Here is a 13,092-nt window from a genome sequence, read left to right as displayed (position 1 = left end):
CAAAGGATATTGCAGCCTACTTGGCTCTTCTCTGCCTGTCTAAACTTAATGACTATTTTTATTTTGTATCTTGATCGAATCCAACTTTATTCTCTGCTGTGTTTAGCTCAACTCCTATGAAAACTCTTTCTCTGGGATGCCTCAATTTTGTTATGTAATCATAATCATTATTAGTTAAGCATTTCTCTGTGCCTTATTGATTTAGGTTGTAAAGACCATTACTTTCTCTGCACTTGTAGCCTAGCTTAGTACTGTGAACATATAAGATGTTTGAGTAATATTTATTTTTGCAGTAGATAATGGGAATTAAAATGTTCACTACTTTTGCAGGCATTGTTTCTTCCAAGGTCATTAGAAAATATTTTAAGTTGGGGTGTCTGGGTGACTTGGATGAGTGTCCCCTTCTTCATTTTGGCTCAGGTCATGACCTCACGGTTCGTGGGTTCAAGCCCTGCATTGAGCTTGGCTCTGAGAGTGTGGAGCCTGCTTGGGATTTCTTCTCTCCCTCTCTTTCTGCCCCTCCCTCCCTCTCTCTCAAAATAAATAAGTAAATCTTAAAAGAAAAAAAAATAGAAAAGAAAATAGTTTAAGTAGGGTTGTTTGATTTTACAAATGTGAGAATTGAAAGCTGAAAATAACTGGTTAACTCAAACTGTATGTTAACAGCAGCTGATCTAGAAATATGACTTAGGATTTTTTATTCCAGAGCCAGAAATTTTGGCAGGGATTCATTTGGTGGCTAAATAAAATCCTCTTCTACCTCTCTTATCATTACATAGCCTGATGTTCTAAAGTCTCATAGTTACTTATGGGGGAAAGAAGAGACAGAAGCCCTTCATTTTAATTGCCTAAAAATAAAAATATACAGTTTCTTTTTACACTGTTTTTTTAATTATCCATTCTTTGTCTCCTTTTTTCCTATTCCCTGTATTGCTTACCACTACTTCTTTTTTTTTTTTTAATTTTTTTTTAATGTTTTATTTATTTCTAGGAGAGAGAGAGAGACAGCATGAGCAGGGGAGGGTCAGAGAGAGAGGGAGATACAGACTCTGAAATAGGCTCCAGGCTTTTTGCTGTCAGCACAGAGCCCGACGCGGGGCTCGAACCCACGAACCGCGAGATCGTGACCTAAGTGAAAGTCGGACGCTTAACCAACTAAGCCACCCAGGCGCCCCTGCTTACCACTACTTCTGTTAGCTATTGAAAAACTTGCATATCTGTAGTATTTTCATTTTGACTTTTTAGAATAGTGTTCTGTTTGCTTCCACCACCATGTATACACTATTAAACCAACTTAAAATCGACTGATTCTTCACTTTTAAAAAGGTGTATGCCTCCATGCCAGTAATTGCATTAAACCCTCACTATTTACACTGTTTGCTATATAGAGTCCAATTCAGTCTGGGACTGCTGGCTTGGAATCCAGCCAGATGTTTTATAGAAGGCTTTACTATATTACAGAAGGGTTAGTGTTATGTATAGTGGAAAGAGCTTCAGAATTGAAGGCAGGAGTCTTGGTTTCTAGGTCTGGTTTCACTATAAGCCAGATTATTGGCCTTTCTGTTTTCTATTAAAAAAAAAAAAAAAAAACCCAACCACCCTTGCTGACCTCACAGGTTATTTGTAATGACCTAAGAGGTAGTGTAGGTAAAAGGTTTTGTAAACAGCAAAGCCCATTGTAAATGTATGGGGTATATGAAGAAGGACTTAGATGGATTGATCTCTGACATGGGTCCTGGTTATAGTTCTTTGCTTACTTTTAAGGGAGTTTTCATATTTAAAAGTTATGAGGGTGGAAATGGGGTTTGGGAGGAGTTGTGGATGTCTTATAACCCTACTTTTACCAAGTTTGGTTTACTATATAGTATTCTCTCGCGCTTAAATAATTGTATTTTACGGTTGACATGCCTCATTAATTTCTTTACACCAGGGTTGAATATCTTGCTTATATCATTAGACAATAGTACTCCCAAGTTTATTTAAACATTAAGAACAAAACTACCACTCTGTAGATTGTTTAAACGACAAGGGCCTGGGGGAGTAGGAGAAACAGATGGTATTACTGTTTTGACTGGAAATTAACCTATTGTGATTTTGTTTTACTTCTATGTTATTTTATGTTATCAATTACAGAAAATATCTGCTTTTAACACTATACTTGGCAAGACTAAAAATTATATCTGTTGTTACTTTTAATGAATTTACCTCTTATCCTTGATCTTAAAATGTTTAATTGGCATATTTGTGGAGAAAACATGCCTTGTTGAGTTAGTGGAAAGATGCTTTTTTCTAGCTTCTTAATTTTTATGAGGTACTGTACTCCAGGAACTGTTTTCTCATGTGGCTCTGAAGTAATGAAATAGTTTAAAGGCTCTCTAACGTTGATAGTTGAGTATTGTCTAAGGTATTAAGACTCCATTTCTTTTTTTAAAATTTTATTATAATTGATTGTATTTAAACATAGGTCTCATTTTCAGTTTGGGTTAACCAGTGTTAACTTACCAGTGTAGCCTCCTGAAATACTTTTTTTCCCAGAAGTCTCCATAACTTTGGAAAGGTAATTATTACAGCTCTGTGTAATATAGATAACATGATTATCAAAGCCAAGTTAATTTATTCTGAAACCTTTTGGATAATCTATTGCAATAAGTGATTTAGGAGAATTAAGAAGACAATATTGGTGTGCCAGTGAGGAAAAAAGTGTCACACAGTAACCTAGCTGTTATTCATTTCTTACATAGATTGTTTTTATTTTTCATCCTCATGTTCAATATATTGCTTAGTCCTTTCAAAAATAGCTTAAGAGCTAATGGGAAAAATCTATAAATTGTCTTTTTATCAAGTATAATTTCAGTTGTCACTTTAATTTTTTTAATGTTTATTTATTTATTTTGAGGAAGAGAGAGAGAGTGCAAGCTGGAGAGGGGAAGAGAAAGAGGCGAGAGAAATTCCAAGCGGGCTCTGTGCTTGCAGCACAGAACCCGATGTAGGGTTTGAACTCACGAACTGTGAGATCATGACTTGAGCTGAAACCGAGCCACCCAAGCGCCCCTAGTTGTCACTTTGTTAATTTTTTGAAGTGTATTTTTTAATTTTGGAAAATTTAAGAAGTAGGGAAAAAAATAATGCTTTCAATACTCAATTGCTTTTAAATTTTGATGTATTTCTTTTGGAGATAAATTTATTTTGTGAACATAGTTTTCATTGTATTTTATATATAGACCTGAGTTTATGTGTGTTTTTTAAAGTTAACGTATTATCACAAACATTTTCTATGCCATACCAGTTTGGTAACATTTTTGATGATGGCATAACTTCCATTGGATGTAAGTAGTGGTTGGATCCTGAGGTTCCTTTTAGCTTTATATTTATGATGTGGTAGGGAGATACAAAAATTCATTGTGGCAGCCAGGTGGAAATGATTAACGAGCAATACTTATTGTCTCCATAAGCTTACCTTTGCAGGAACAAATCTGTAATTGATTTTAGTGGTAGTAGCTTGTTACAGTATAACTGATAACACCAAGAAGAATTTAGAGGTAGCCTCTGATTTTCTGTTTAGGTTTGGAATTCTTTTTTAGAGCAAGTGTTCTTGGCCTTTGGTCCTGGGATCTCTTAAAGGACCATGACTCTTCTGAGATTTGGGGCGTGTGTTCTTTTGCGTGGTATTCCCCTCGGCCCCCAGCTGCCAAGTTACAGTTCCTAACTTTGATCAGATTCTCGGTGGGGGTGTGGACTCAAAAAAGTTAAAAACTGTGGACTTAAAGGATTTTGTTAAAAAGTAGGAGAGGGAAAACCATATAAAAAGTGCCGGCAAACAGTATCTTGTATTGAATTAATGTCAGATTTGTGTTTTGTTAATGTTCAATAATATAAAATCAGTTTTACTTAGTAGAGAATGATTTCACTACTTTAGTTACTTAAATTTTTATTATTTTTTAAAGATTATTTTTAAGTAATCTTCATACCCAACATGGGGCTTGAACTCTCAATCCACCCAACAGTCGCATGCTCCAACTGACAAAACCAGCCAGGCATCTCAAGTTTTTCTTTATTATAATATGATTATGGTTTTCTGTTTTTACCATTATTTGAAGAACTCCCATTATGTTTGTCAAGGTCGAATTGGTAACAAGTGGTTTCTAAAAACTATTTTGGGGGTTGCCTTGGTGGCTCAGTCAGTTAAGCGACTGACTTCGGCTCAGGTCATGATCTCACAGTTCATGGGTTCGAGCCCCGTGTCGGGCTCTGTGCTGACAGCTAGCTCAAAGCCTGGAGACTGCTTCGGATTCTGTATCTCCCTCTCTCTCTGACCCTCCCCTGCTCATGCTGTCTCTCTCTCTCTCTCTCTCTCAGAAATAAATAAAAACATTAAAAAAATTAAAAACTATTTTGGTGCATATTTAAGTATATATATTTTTATTTCTAATAAGGAACTCTGTTTTAATGGATATTATATATATATATTTCACCTAAGACATGCTTATTTTAATGCAGTGTGCTCTTTTTTTTTTTAATGTTTGTTTATTTTTGAGAGACAGAGACAGTACAAGCAGGGGAGGGGCAGAGGAAGAGAGAGAGACAGAATCTGAAGCAGGCTTCAGGCTCTGAGCTGTCAGCACGGAGCCCGATGTAGGGCTCCAGCTCACGAACCACAAGATCATGACTTGAGCTTAAGTCAGACGCTCAACCGACTGAGCCACCCAGCTGCCCCAAAACATGCTTATTTTATAAAGAGGGTTAGATCTCGGGCACCTGGGTGGTTCAGTCGGTTAAGTGTCTCTTCTGCTCAGGTCATGATCTTCCAGTTCATGAGTTTGAGCCCTGCGTCGGGCTCTGTGCTGACAGCTCAGAGCCTGAAGCCTGCTTTGGGTTATGTGTCTCCCTCTCTGTCCCTTGCCTGCTTGTGCACGTGTGCGCGCTCTCTCTCTCTCTCTCTCTTTCAAAAGTAAATATTTTTTAAACATTTTTAAAAATAAAGAGGGTTAGATCTATATATTGACTAACTCAGAATCATATTGATTTCCAGTGTCAAATTTTTGTTTCTTTCATGGACAAAGATTTTGCTAATCTTTGGATTTATCAGAGCTATGTAAAAGTTCCTTCTGTCTTCAAAATTTCTGGTTCTTTTCTTTTAATTTTTTTAATGTTTTATTTTTGAGACAGAAAAAATGTGAGTGGGGGAGGGGCAGAGAGAGAGGGAGAGTGAGAATCAGAGTAGGCTCCAAGTTCTAGAGTACTGACAGCACATGCTCTCCACTCGTGTGGGGCTCATATCCACCAATCATGAGATTGTGACGTGAACCGAAGTCAGACGCTTAACCGACTTAGCCGCCTAGGTGCCCCAGGGTTTCAGATTTCTTTTTCATGCTTCTAAGACCCTGGTCTTTGATACCCCAGGAGATGCTTTTTTCAGTTTACCACTTTTTTGTTGCTTTTTGATGAAAGTTGCAGAAACTAGGAGATAAGGCCAGAAGAAAGATTAAATCTGTTTATCTTTTGGAATTGTTTCAAGAACCCCAAATGAAAATTGAGGTCTCCTGAGTCCCAGTCTGGCTGCTACTATGGAAAATATATAGTGACATAATAGTTTTTCTTCTTTTTCTGCAGGAGAAAATCTGTGCTGTGTGGCAAAGGGATACCAGAAACACGTTCTTTACTCCTTTGTTCTTATCTGTTGTTGCCTTAAAACTGTTAAAATCTGTGCTTACTATTTTGGGAGTTGAAAAATGGAAACTCCCTCCACAGACTCTTGAACAAGTCTGTTACCTTCTAGAACATAGCTTTTCCATAGCTGTAATTGTAGCACAGATGCAAATTAGTGGCCTCTGTTATCACTTTACCTTGTAGGTGTTACTGGCCATTACATATCATATTAATAATTGTTATTTTTAATGATTGAAGAAATTTCTTCATGTTGCAAACCTCCCTGCTGATGGTGATGATATAGTATTAACAGTAGTGTTTGGTATGGTGGTTAAGGGTATGGCCTTCTTAGTCCATCAAACCTATGTTTGAGTCTTGCCTTTGACACTTCCTATGAGGCCTTTAAGTTGCTTATTTATTTATTTACATTTTGGCTCAATTTCCTTATTTCTTAGATGAGGAAAATAGTACCTTTTCATAGGGTTGTTAGGATTAAGCAAGATTTCATAAAAAGTGGTAAGCACTTAGTAAACGTTACCTATCATTAATAATAACATTATTTCCTGGGATTGAGTAAAAGAATACAAATGTTAGGGTGCTTGGGTGGCGCAGTTGGTTAAGCATCCGACTCTTAACTGACTCTTGATTTCTGCTCAGGTCATGATCTCGTAGTTGTGAGATCGACCCCTGTGTTGGGCTTTGCACTGACAGTCTGGAGCCTGGTTGGGATTTTCTCTCCCTCTCTCTGTGCCCCTCCCCGGCTTGCACTTGCTCTCTCTCAAAAAACAAAACAAAACAAAAAACAAACAGGGCCGTCTGGGTGGCTCAGTCCATTAAGCGTCCAACTTCGGCCTAGGTCATGATCTCACAGTCTGTGGGTTTGAGCCCTGCATCGGGCTTTGTGCTGACAGTTCAGAGCCTGGAGCCTGCTTCAGATTCTGTGTCTCCCTCTCTCTGCCCCTCCCCTGCTCGCTCGCTCTCTCTCTCTCAAAACTAAATAAACATTAAAAAAACAAACAAAAACAACACAAATGATTTTTGTATCTCTGGAAATGAATTGCCCTCACTGCTTTCTGAATGGGTTATTCCAGTTGCTGTTGAAAGAGAGCGTGGTAGCATCAGCCTTCAGCTTTCTGTCTTACCTTTTTTTAATCTCATCATTTCTTTTGTCAATTGCTTTACAACAAATTTAATTTTTCAACAGATATGCCCTTGCTGCAAATGTAGACCCTGTTGCTATATTTTCATGGACAAAAGAGTTTTGCTGTGATTTCCTATGCTGTTATTTGCTAAAGCTAATGTATGTGTGTTTAGCACTTCTGCTTCTGGCAGGAATCTGCACTTAATGGACGTTTCTCTTCCCAGGAAAGGATAACCTTGATACACCACTTTTCAAAAGTTAACTTCTATTCTGGCATATGGGGCTTGGTCCAGACTCATTAGTTACTAGACTTTGTCATTAATGATAAGTTTCTGTAAATTTTTAAGCTTTGCTTTATGCCTTAGTTGTGTTTGACATCTCTTACTCAAAAGTAGAGATACTTATCTCTGTGCCATTAAATCTGCAGATGTTTTGGGGGAGGCTAACCATGTGTGCTGAGCAGCAGTCTACAGCCCAATAGTAAGCTGGTTACCCCAACCATATCAGTATGGTCCCTTGTTTAGTTTCATGTAATCTGGGGAGGGATGTAAACGAAGTTGGTAACCTACCTTGTTCTACTTTAGGAACTTGATTTTTTTCTGCTCTGCTCAGGAAATTATCAATGTCCTTTGTGTCTCTTGGTCTTAGGGTTCTGGGAGAATGAAAAGTAGTTCCTGTCTAAGAATGTGGTTAGTTTGTGGTAGGGAGTTGGTGTGTGTACAGGGCTGAGAGCCTAGATTATGCCAGAGTCTGAGGTCTAAATTACTAGTGAGTCAGGGGTTTGGCAGTAGGTCACTAGATTCAAGTAATTGGATGAAGCAGTAGACTGGAACTCCCTTAGGCAAGCAGAGGTTGAGACCTTAGAAAAGTTGCAAAATCTAGACTGGCAGATGAGAACCAGGAAGTGAAGTGCCAGTGTGAGGAATATCTTGACAGACGGACAGTTAAGAATTCAGGAAACCAACAAAAATGGAAGGTTTTGACCAAAAGGTGCAAAAAATAAAATAACACAAGAAAAAACAAAATTCCTCAAATGTGTAGTATAGTACCTTGGCTACTAGTTACTAGAAAAAAATATAGCTAGTTCATTGTTTAAAATATGTGTGCAAACAAGCCAGATGGATGTGGAGAAGAAGGATATCAGCTATTATTTTGACAAGGAAAAAAAGTGCAGAGAGCCTTGGTTGTGACTTGGAATGCTAGATGTGTGAACAGTATGCCTCTTTTGACCTGCTTTGAAAAGATGAGAGGAAACTGGTGAAGATTGATTGATGTATTCAAGTTGAAAGAAGTTGCTAACGGTAGCATACCTTTTTAGCTTAAGCGGACAGGACTCAAGGCATTGTACTTAAAGGACATTTAAGCAAGCTTTTTGATCTACAAAATATTAGGAGTTAAAAGGGCTCTTGATGATACTTTATTTAAATTCTTTAATTTACAAATAAGGAAACGGAATCCTCAGCTAAAGTGGGTAGCCCTAGTTTACCATTGGGCAATATTTGTAGAAAATTTATGGCTACTCCTATTTCAGTTACCAATATTCCTGTTACCAAATTGTCTCCACCTAGTGGCAACAAATATTTTGCAAAGCTGAGTACAAACATGGGAAAAACTACTAGGGGAAACTGTTCATCACAGCTTTTGAGGAAAAGTTAACCTTCGTGACAGTTGTATTGCTTTTGTAAAGGAAAAGGAGGAAACAGTGTGCCTGATGCTTACTTTCATATTCTATAATCTATTAAGGAATTTGTAGATTTTGTATACCTGAGTTTGGCAGCACATTCATTGTTGACTATAAGAAATTAGTATGTTAAGCTTGTATTTTAGAATTTTCGTGTACACACACATTATATAAGCACATATGTATATACCCATATTTATACATTTTTTCTTTTTTTGTTATGAGTTAAAATGCTAGCATAGTAACTTTATCAGTGGAAAAGAGATATAAACTAAACAATAAATAACGTTGTCAGTTACACGGTGGCAGGGAAAGGAGTGCAGAACCTGAGTTCTTAAAGGTAAAAAGTGAAACTGAAAATATTAGAAGAAAGTATAGGTGGATGGTGGATGTTTTTATATTTTAGAGAATGGATTTAGAGTGTGGCTTAGGTTTCAAAAGAAGCCAAAGAGGAAAAGATAAATATGTTAAAAAATAAATACAAAATAGAACCTATGGCCTTAAGAAGTCAAAGAGAAAAGACAAAAACAAACTGGGAAAAAGATATTTAACCCTCATGGACAGTTGGTCACTTGACAAAAAGGAATAGAAATGGTTATGTTGTAAGTAACAGACCAAAAAATAATCAAGAAAGCAATGAAAATATACTTAGCTTCACTCATGATTGAAGCCTTGCAGGTTAAAGCAGCAATGAAATATTGTTTTCCTACCTATTAGAGTGGACAGGCTTGAAAAAATGTTAATCCTTAATTGGTAGAAGGGTAAATTGGTATAGCAATTTAGCAGTATTTGTCAGAACAACAAAATTTACCTGCCTTTGAATCCAGTAGTTTCTATTTTTGTAATTTAGGCAGCTTTTTACCTAGAATGACGTATCGTTAAGAGGTAAAGTTAGCAAAACATACATGAAACCAGTGAATGAATGAATGATGAACCACATCTTTTTGGGGGACAGTTTCAGGAACTTCTAGTAGTATTTCTAAATGCCATGAGTTTCTTAGGTCACTAAGAATGAATCTTTATCTAGGTCAGCAAGTTTTCAACTCTGGCCGTACATAAAAACCACCTGGCTGACTTTCTAACAATAGCAGGAGCCCCTGAGTTAATGATTCAATAGGCCTGAAATGGGGCCTTGTTCCCAGAATTGTTTAAAAGCTCTCCAGTTGATACCTATATTCAGCCAAATTTGAGAACTTCTGGAGAGGAAGACTTTTTCTTCTGGATGTGTTTAATTTTCTTATGGTGGAAGCTGGGACTCCTTTGGGCAAGTAAACTGATTAATTTTTTTTTATTCTCCAGTTTCTCTCAGTCTGCCCTTAGCTTTCTCATGATACGGCTTTCTCTATGGGTCAGCTGGTATGCTAGTTTTCTGTTGTTGCTGTAACAATTTACCACAGTATAGGGGCTTTAAAACAACACAACTTTATTATCTTACGGTTCTGTCAATCAGAAGTCCAAAATGGGTCATAAGAGATTAAATTCAAGATGTTGGCAGGCCTGCATTTCTTCTGGAAGCTCTAGGAGAGAATTCGTATCCTATCCTTTCTAGCTTATAGAGAGGCTGCCGACACTTCCTGGTCCTGGGTCCTCTTCCATCTGCGGGCCACTAGCATAGCGTTTTCGATTTCGCTCTTTGACTACTATGCTTTGTCCTTTATCACTTCACCTTCTCTCTTGTAAGAACTCTTGTGATTATATAGAGCCAAACTCAGATAATCCATGTTAATCTCCCCATCTCAAAATTCTTAATTTAATCACACTGGCAAAGTCCTTTTTGTCATGTAAAGTAACATAGTCACAAATTCTGGGGATTAGGCTGTGGGCACCTTTGGGGGCCCATTCAGCATACCACAGTTGGAGGCTTAATTCAGAAGGCCACTATAAATTTATAAATGGAATATTTTAGTGTATCTTAAATTGATATCATAGCCCAAAGTGTAAATTAGCTCTATATAGTAAATCATGATTCATGTTTATTACCCCTCAGGAACAGTACACAGTTCTTTTTCTTTTTGTTAGAAATGTAGGCTGGATAGGATAGGCTGCATTGTCTCATTTTGTAACAAGAATAGCTATCATATTCTTAACAGGATCCTGTGAAATAGGTTCTTATTTGAGCTCTGGAAGAATTTCATACTTTGATTTTTGTCTTGTGTTCAAAGAGTAGTTTATATAGCAGGGTTGAGGTTCACCAGTAGGTTTCTTCCTGTTGAGTAGTTTTGCTGACAAGCTGTTTTGAACCAGGTGCAGATAATTCATGACACTGATAGGTGGGATAATTTTTAATAGTACTCATCTTATGCTTGTGAGTTCAGTTAACAAGCCCAGAGTTTTCTTTGATCCTTACTCCACTTTTCATTCTTCTGTGTGTTCTTTTCTCTTACAGTTTTGACTACTATAAGCTCAAATTTTCCACCAGAACCTTCCATGCTTCAGATGTGTTAATTCTTCTGAATCACCTATGTGTATGTACCTTCTCATATGCAGTAAATCCGAAACTGAATTCAACTTTTCATCCCTTCCTAGAAAATGCATACCATTTCCTTTATTTTTAAATTTTTTTTAATGTTTTATTTGTTTATGAGAGAGAGAGAGAGTGTGTGAGCAGGGGAGGGTCAGAGAAAGGGAAACACAGAATCAGAAGCAGGCTCCAGGCTCTGAGCTAGCTGTCAGCACAGAGCCCGATGTGGGGCTCGAACCCATGAATCGTGAGATCACGACCTGAGCCGAAGTCGGATGCTTAACCGACTGAGCCACCCAGGTGCCCCTCATTTCCTTTTTTTTTTTTTTTTAAACATTTTTAAACCTTTTTTATTTTGGTAAAATACACATAATATAAAATTTGCCATTTTTAATTGTGGAATTCAGTGGCAGTAAGTACATTCACATTGTTTTGTAACCATCACCACTATACATCTCCATAACTTTCTCTGCATCCCAAACTGATACTTTATATTCAGTAATACAAATTCTTCATTAGCTTCTCCCCCCAGTCCCTGGTAACCATTATTCTACTTTCTATGAATTTGACTATTCTGGTATTTCATGTAAGTGGAATCATACAATCTTTGTTCCTTTGTGTTTGGCTTTTTTTTTTTTTTTTTTTAACTTAGAATAATGTTTGAAAGGTTCATCCATGTGTAGTGTGCATTAGAATTTCATTTCATTTTGAGGCAGAACAGTATTTCATTATATGTATCTACTACATTTTGTTTGCCCATTTATCTATGATAGCCATTTGAATTGTTTATACCTTATGGTTATTGTGAATAAATGTTAAGAACATGGGTGTACAGATACCTGTTTTAGTCCCTGCTTTCAGTTCTTTCAGATATATACCTAGAGTTGGAATTGCTGGATCATATGATAATTCTGTATTTCACTTTTTGAGGGACTTTCCGTACTTTATTCAAAAACGGCTGTGTCATTTTACATTCCCACCGTTAATGCACTAAGGTTTGAGTTTTGCCATATCTTCACCAACACTTGTAGTTTTCTGTTTTTTTGTTTTTTTTTTTTAATAACAGTCACATAGCCATCCTAATGTGTATGAAGTGTGATATCTCGTTTTGATTTGCATCTTTTTTTTTTTTAATGTTTATTTTTGAGAGAGAAAGAGCATTGCATACAAGCTGAGGAGGGACAGATGGAGAGGGAGACACAGAATCTGAAGCAGGCTCCAGGCTCTGAGCTGTCAGTGCCAGAACCCAGTGCAGGGCTTGAACCCACCAACTGTGACATCATGACCTGAGCCAACATCAGATGCTCAACTGACTGAGCCATCTTCCTGCCCCTGATTTGTATCTTTCTAGTGATTAGTGATCTTGAACATTTTTTTCATGTGCCTGTTGGCCTTCTATATCTTGTCTAGAGAAATGTGTCTATTCAAGCCTTTACCATTGTTTAATTTTAAGAATTTTTAAGTATTTTTTTAATGTTTATTTATTTTTGAGTGAGAGAAAGGAGCGTGAACAGGGGAGGGGCAGAGAGAGAGGAAGACAACAGAATTCAAAGCAGACTCCAGGTTCTGCACAGAGCTCAACAGAGGGCTTGAACCCACAAACTGTGAGACCATGACTTGAGCTGAAGTCACATGCTTAGCTTATTGAGCCACCCAGGCACCCCTTAAATATTGTATTTTAAATTTTATTTATTTTGAGAAAAGGAGTGCTCACTGAACCTGATGTAGGCGGGGCTTGAACTCCATCTCATAAACTGAACAGAACCAAACCAGTGAGATGATCATGAAATGAACCTGAGGGGCATATCCAAAGCTAGAGGCTTAACCAACTGAGCCATCCAGGTGCCCCACCCATTGTTTTAATTGAGTTTTTTGGTGGCTTTAGTAATTCTTCATATATTCTAGATATTAATATTTTATCAGATACGTGATTTGCAAATATTTTCTTGTTTTGTGGATTGCCTTTTCACTTTCTTGATAATGACTTTGATGTAGTAAAGATTTATTTATTTATTTATTTATTTATTTTTTAAGTAAGACCCAATGTGGTTGGGGCTTGAACTCATGAGATCAAGAGTTGCATTCTGGACTGAGTGCCCATAAAGGTGCTCATAAAAGGTTAAAAATTCCAATTCATCAAAGTCTGTGCTTTTGGTGTCCTAT

The 13,092-nt window shown here is 37.2% G+C and overlaps 1 protein-coding gene across 6 annotated transcripts in view; it reads left to right on the top strand.

Moving 5' to 3' along the window:
• The window catches only part of RNF2 (ring finger protein 2), a 100,328-nt gene that overhangs the window by 56,758 nt on the left and 30,478 nt on the right, over positions 1 to 13,092 (top strand). For 2 of the 6 annotated variants that reach the window (XM_039256617.1, XM_039256618.1), the window contains exon 2: positions 10,855 to 10,933. The exons of the other annotated variants lie outside the window; for them this stretch is intronic. In XM_039256617.1, coding sequence (XP_039112548.1) covers positions 10,930 to 10,933 — 4 coding nt within the window. In that variant the 5' untranslated portion in view covers positions 10,855 to 10,929. The remainder of the gene's footprint in view (positions 1 to 10,854; positions 10,934 to 13,092) is intronic. 6 annotated transcript variants of the gene reach the window in all.

Source organism: Hyaena hyaena, unplaced genomic scaffold, assembly GCF_003009895.1.
Source record: "Hyaena hyaena isolate Hyena2069 unplaced genomic scaffold, ASM300989v1 scaffold_580, whole genome shotgun sequence".
In the NCBI taxonomy this organism is placed as follows: Eukaryota; Metazoa; Chordata; class Mammalia; order Carnivora; family Hyaenidae; genus Hyaena; species Hyaena hyaena.
Note: the sequence above shows the minus strand (reverse complement) of the source record. Positions and strands in the feature narration are given on the sequence as shown.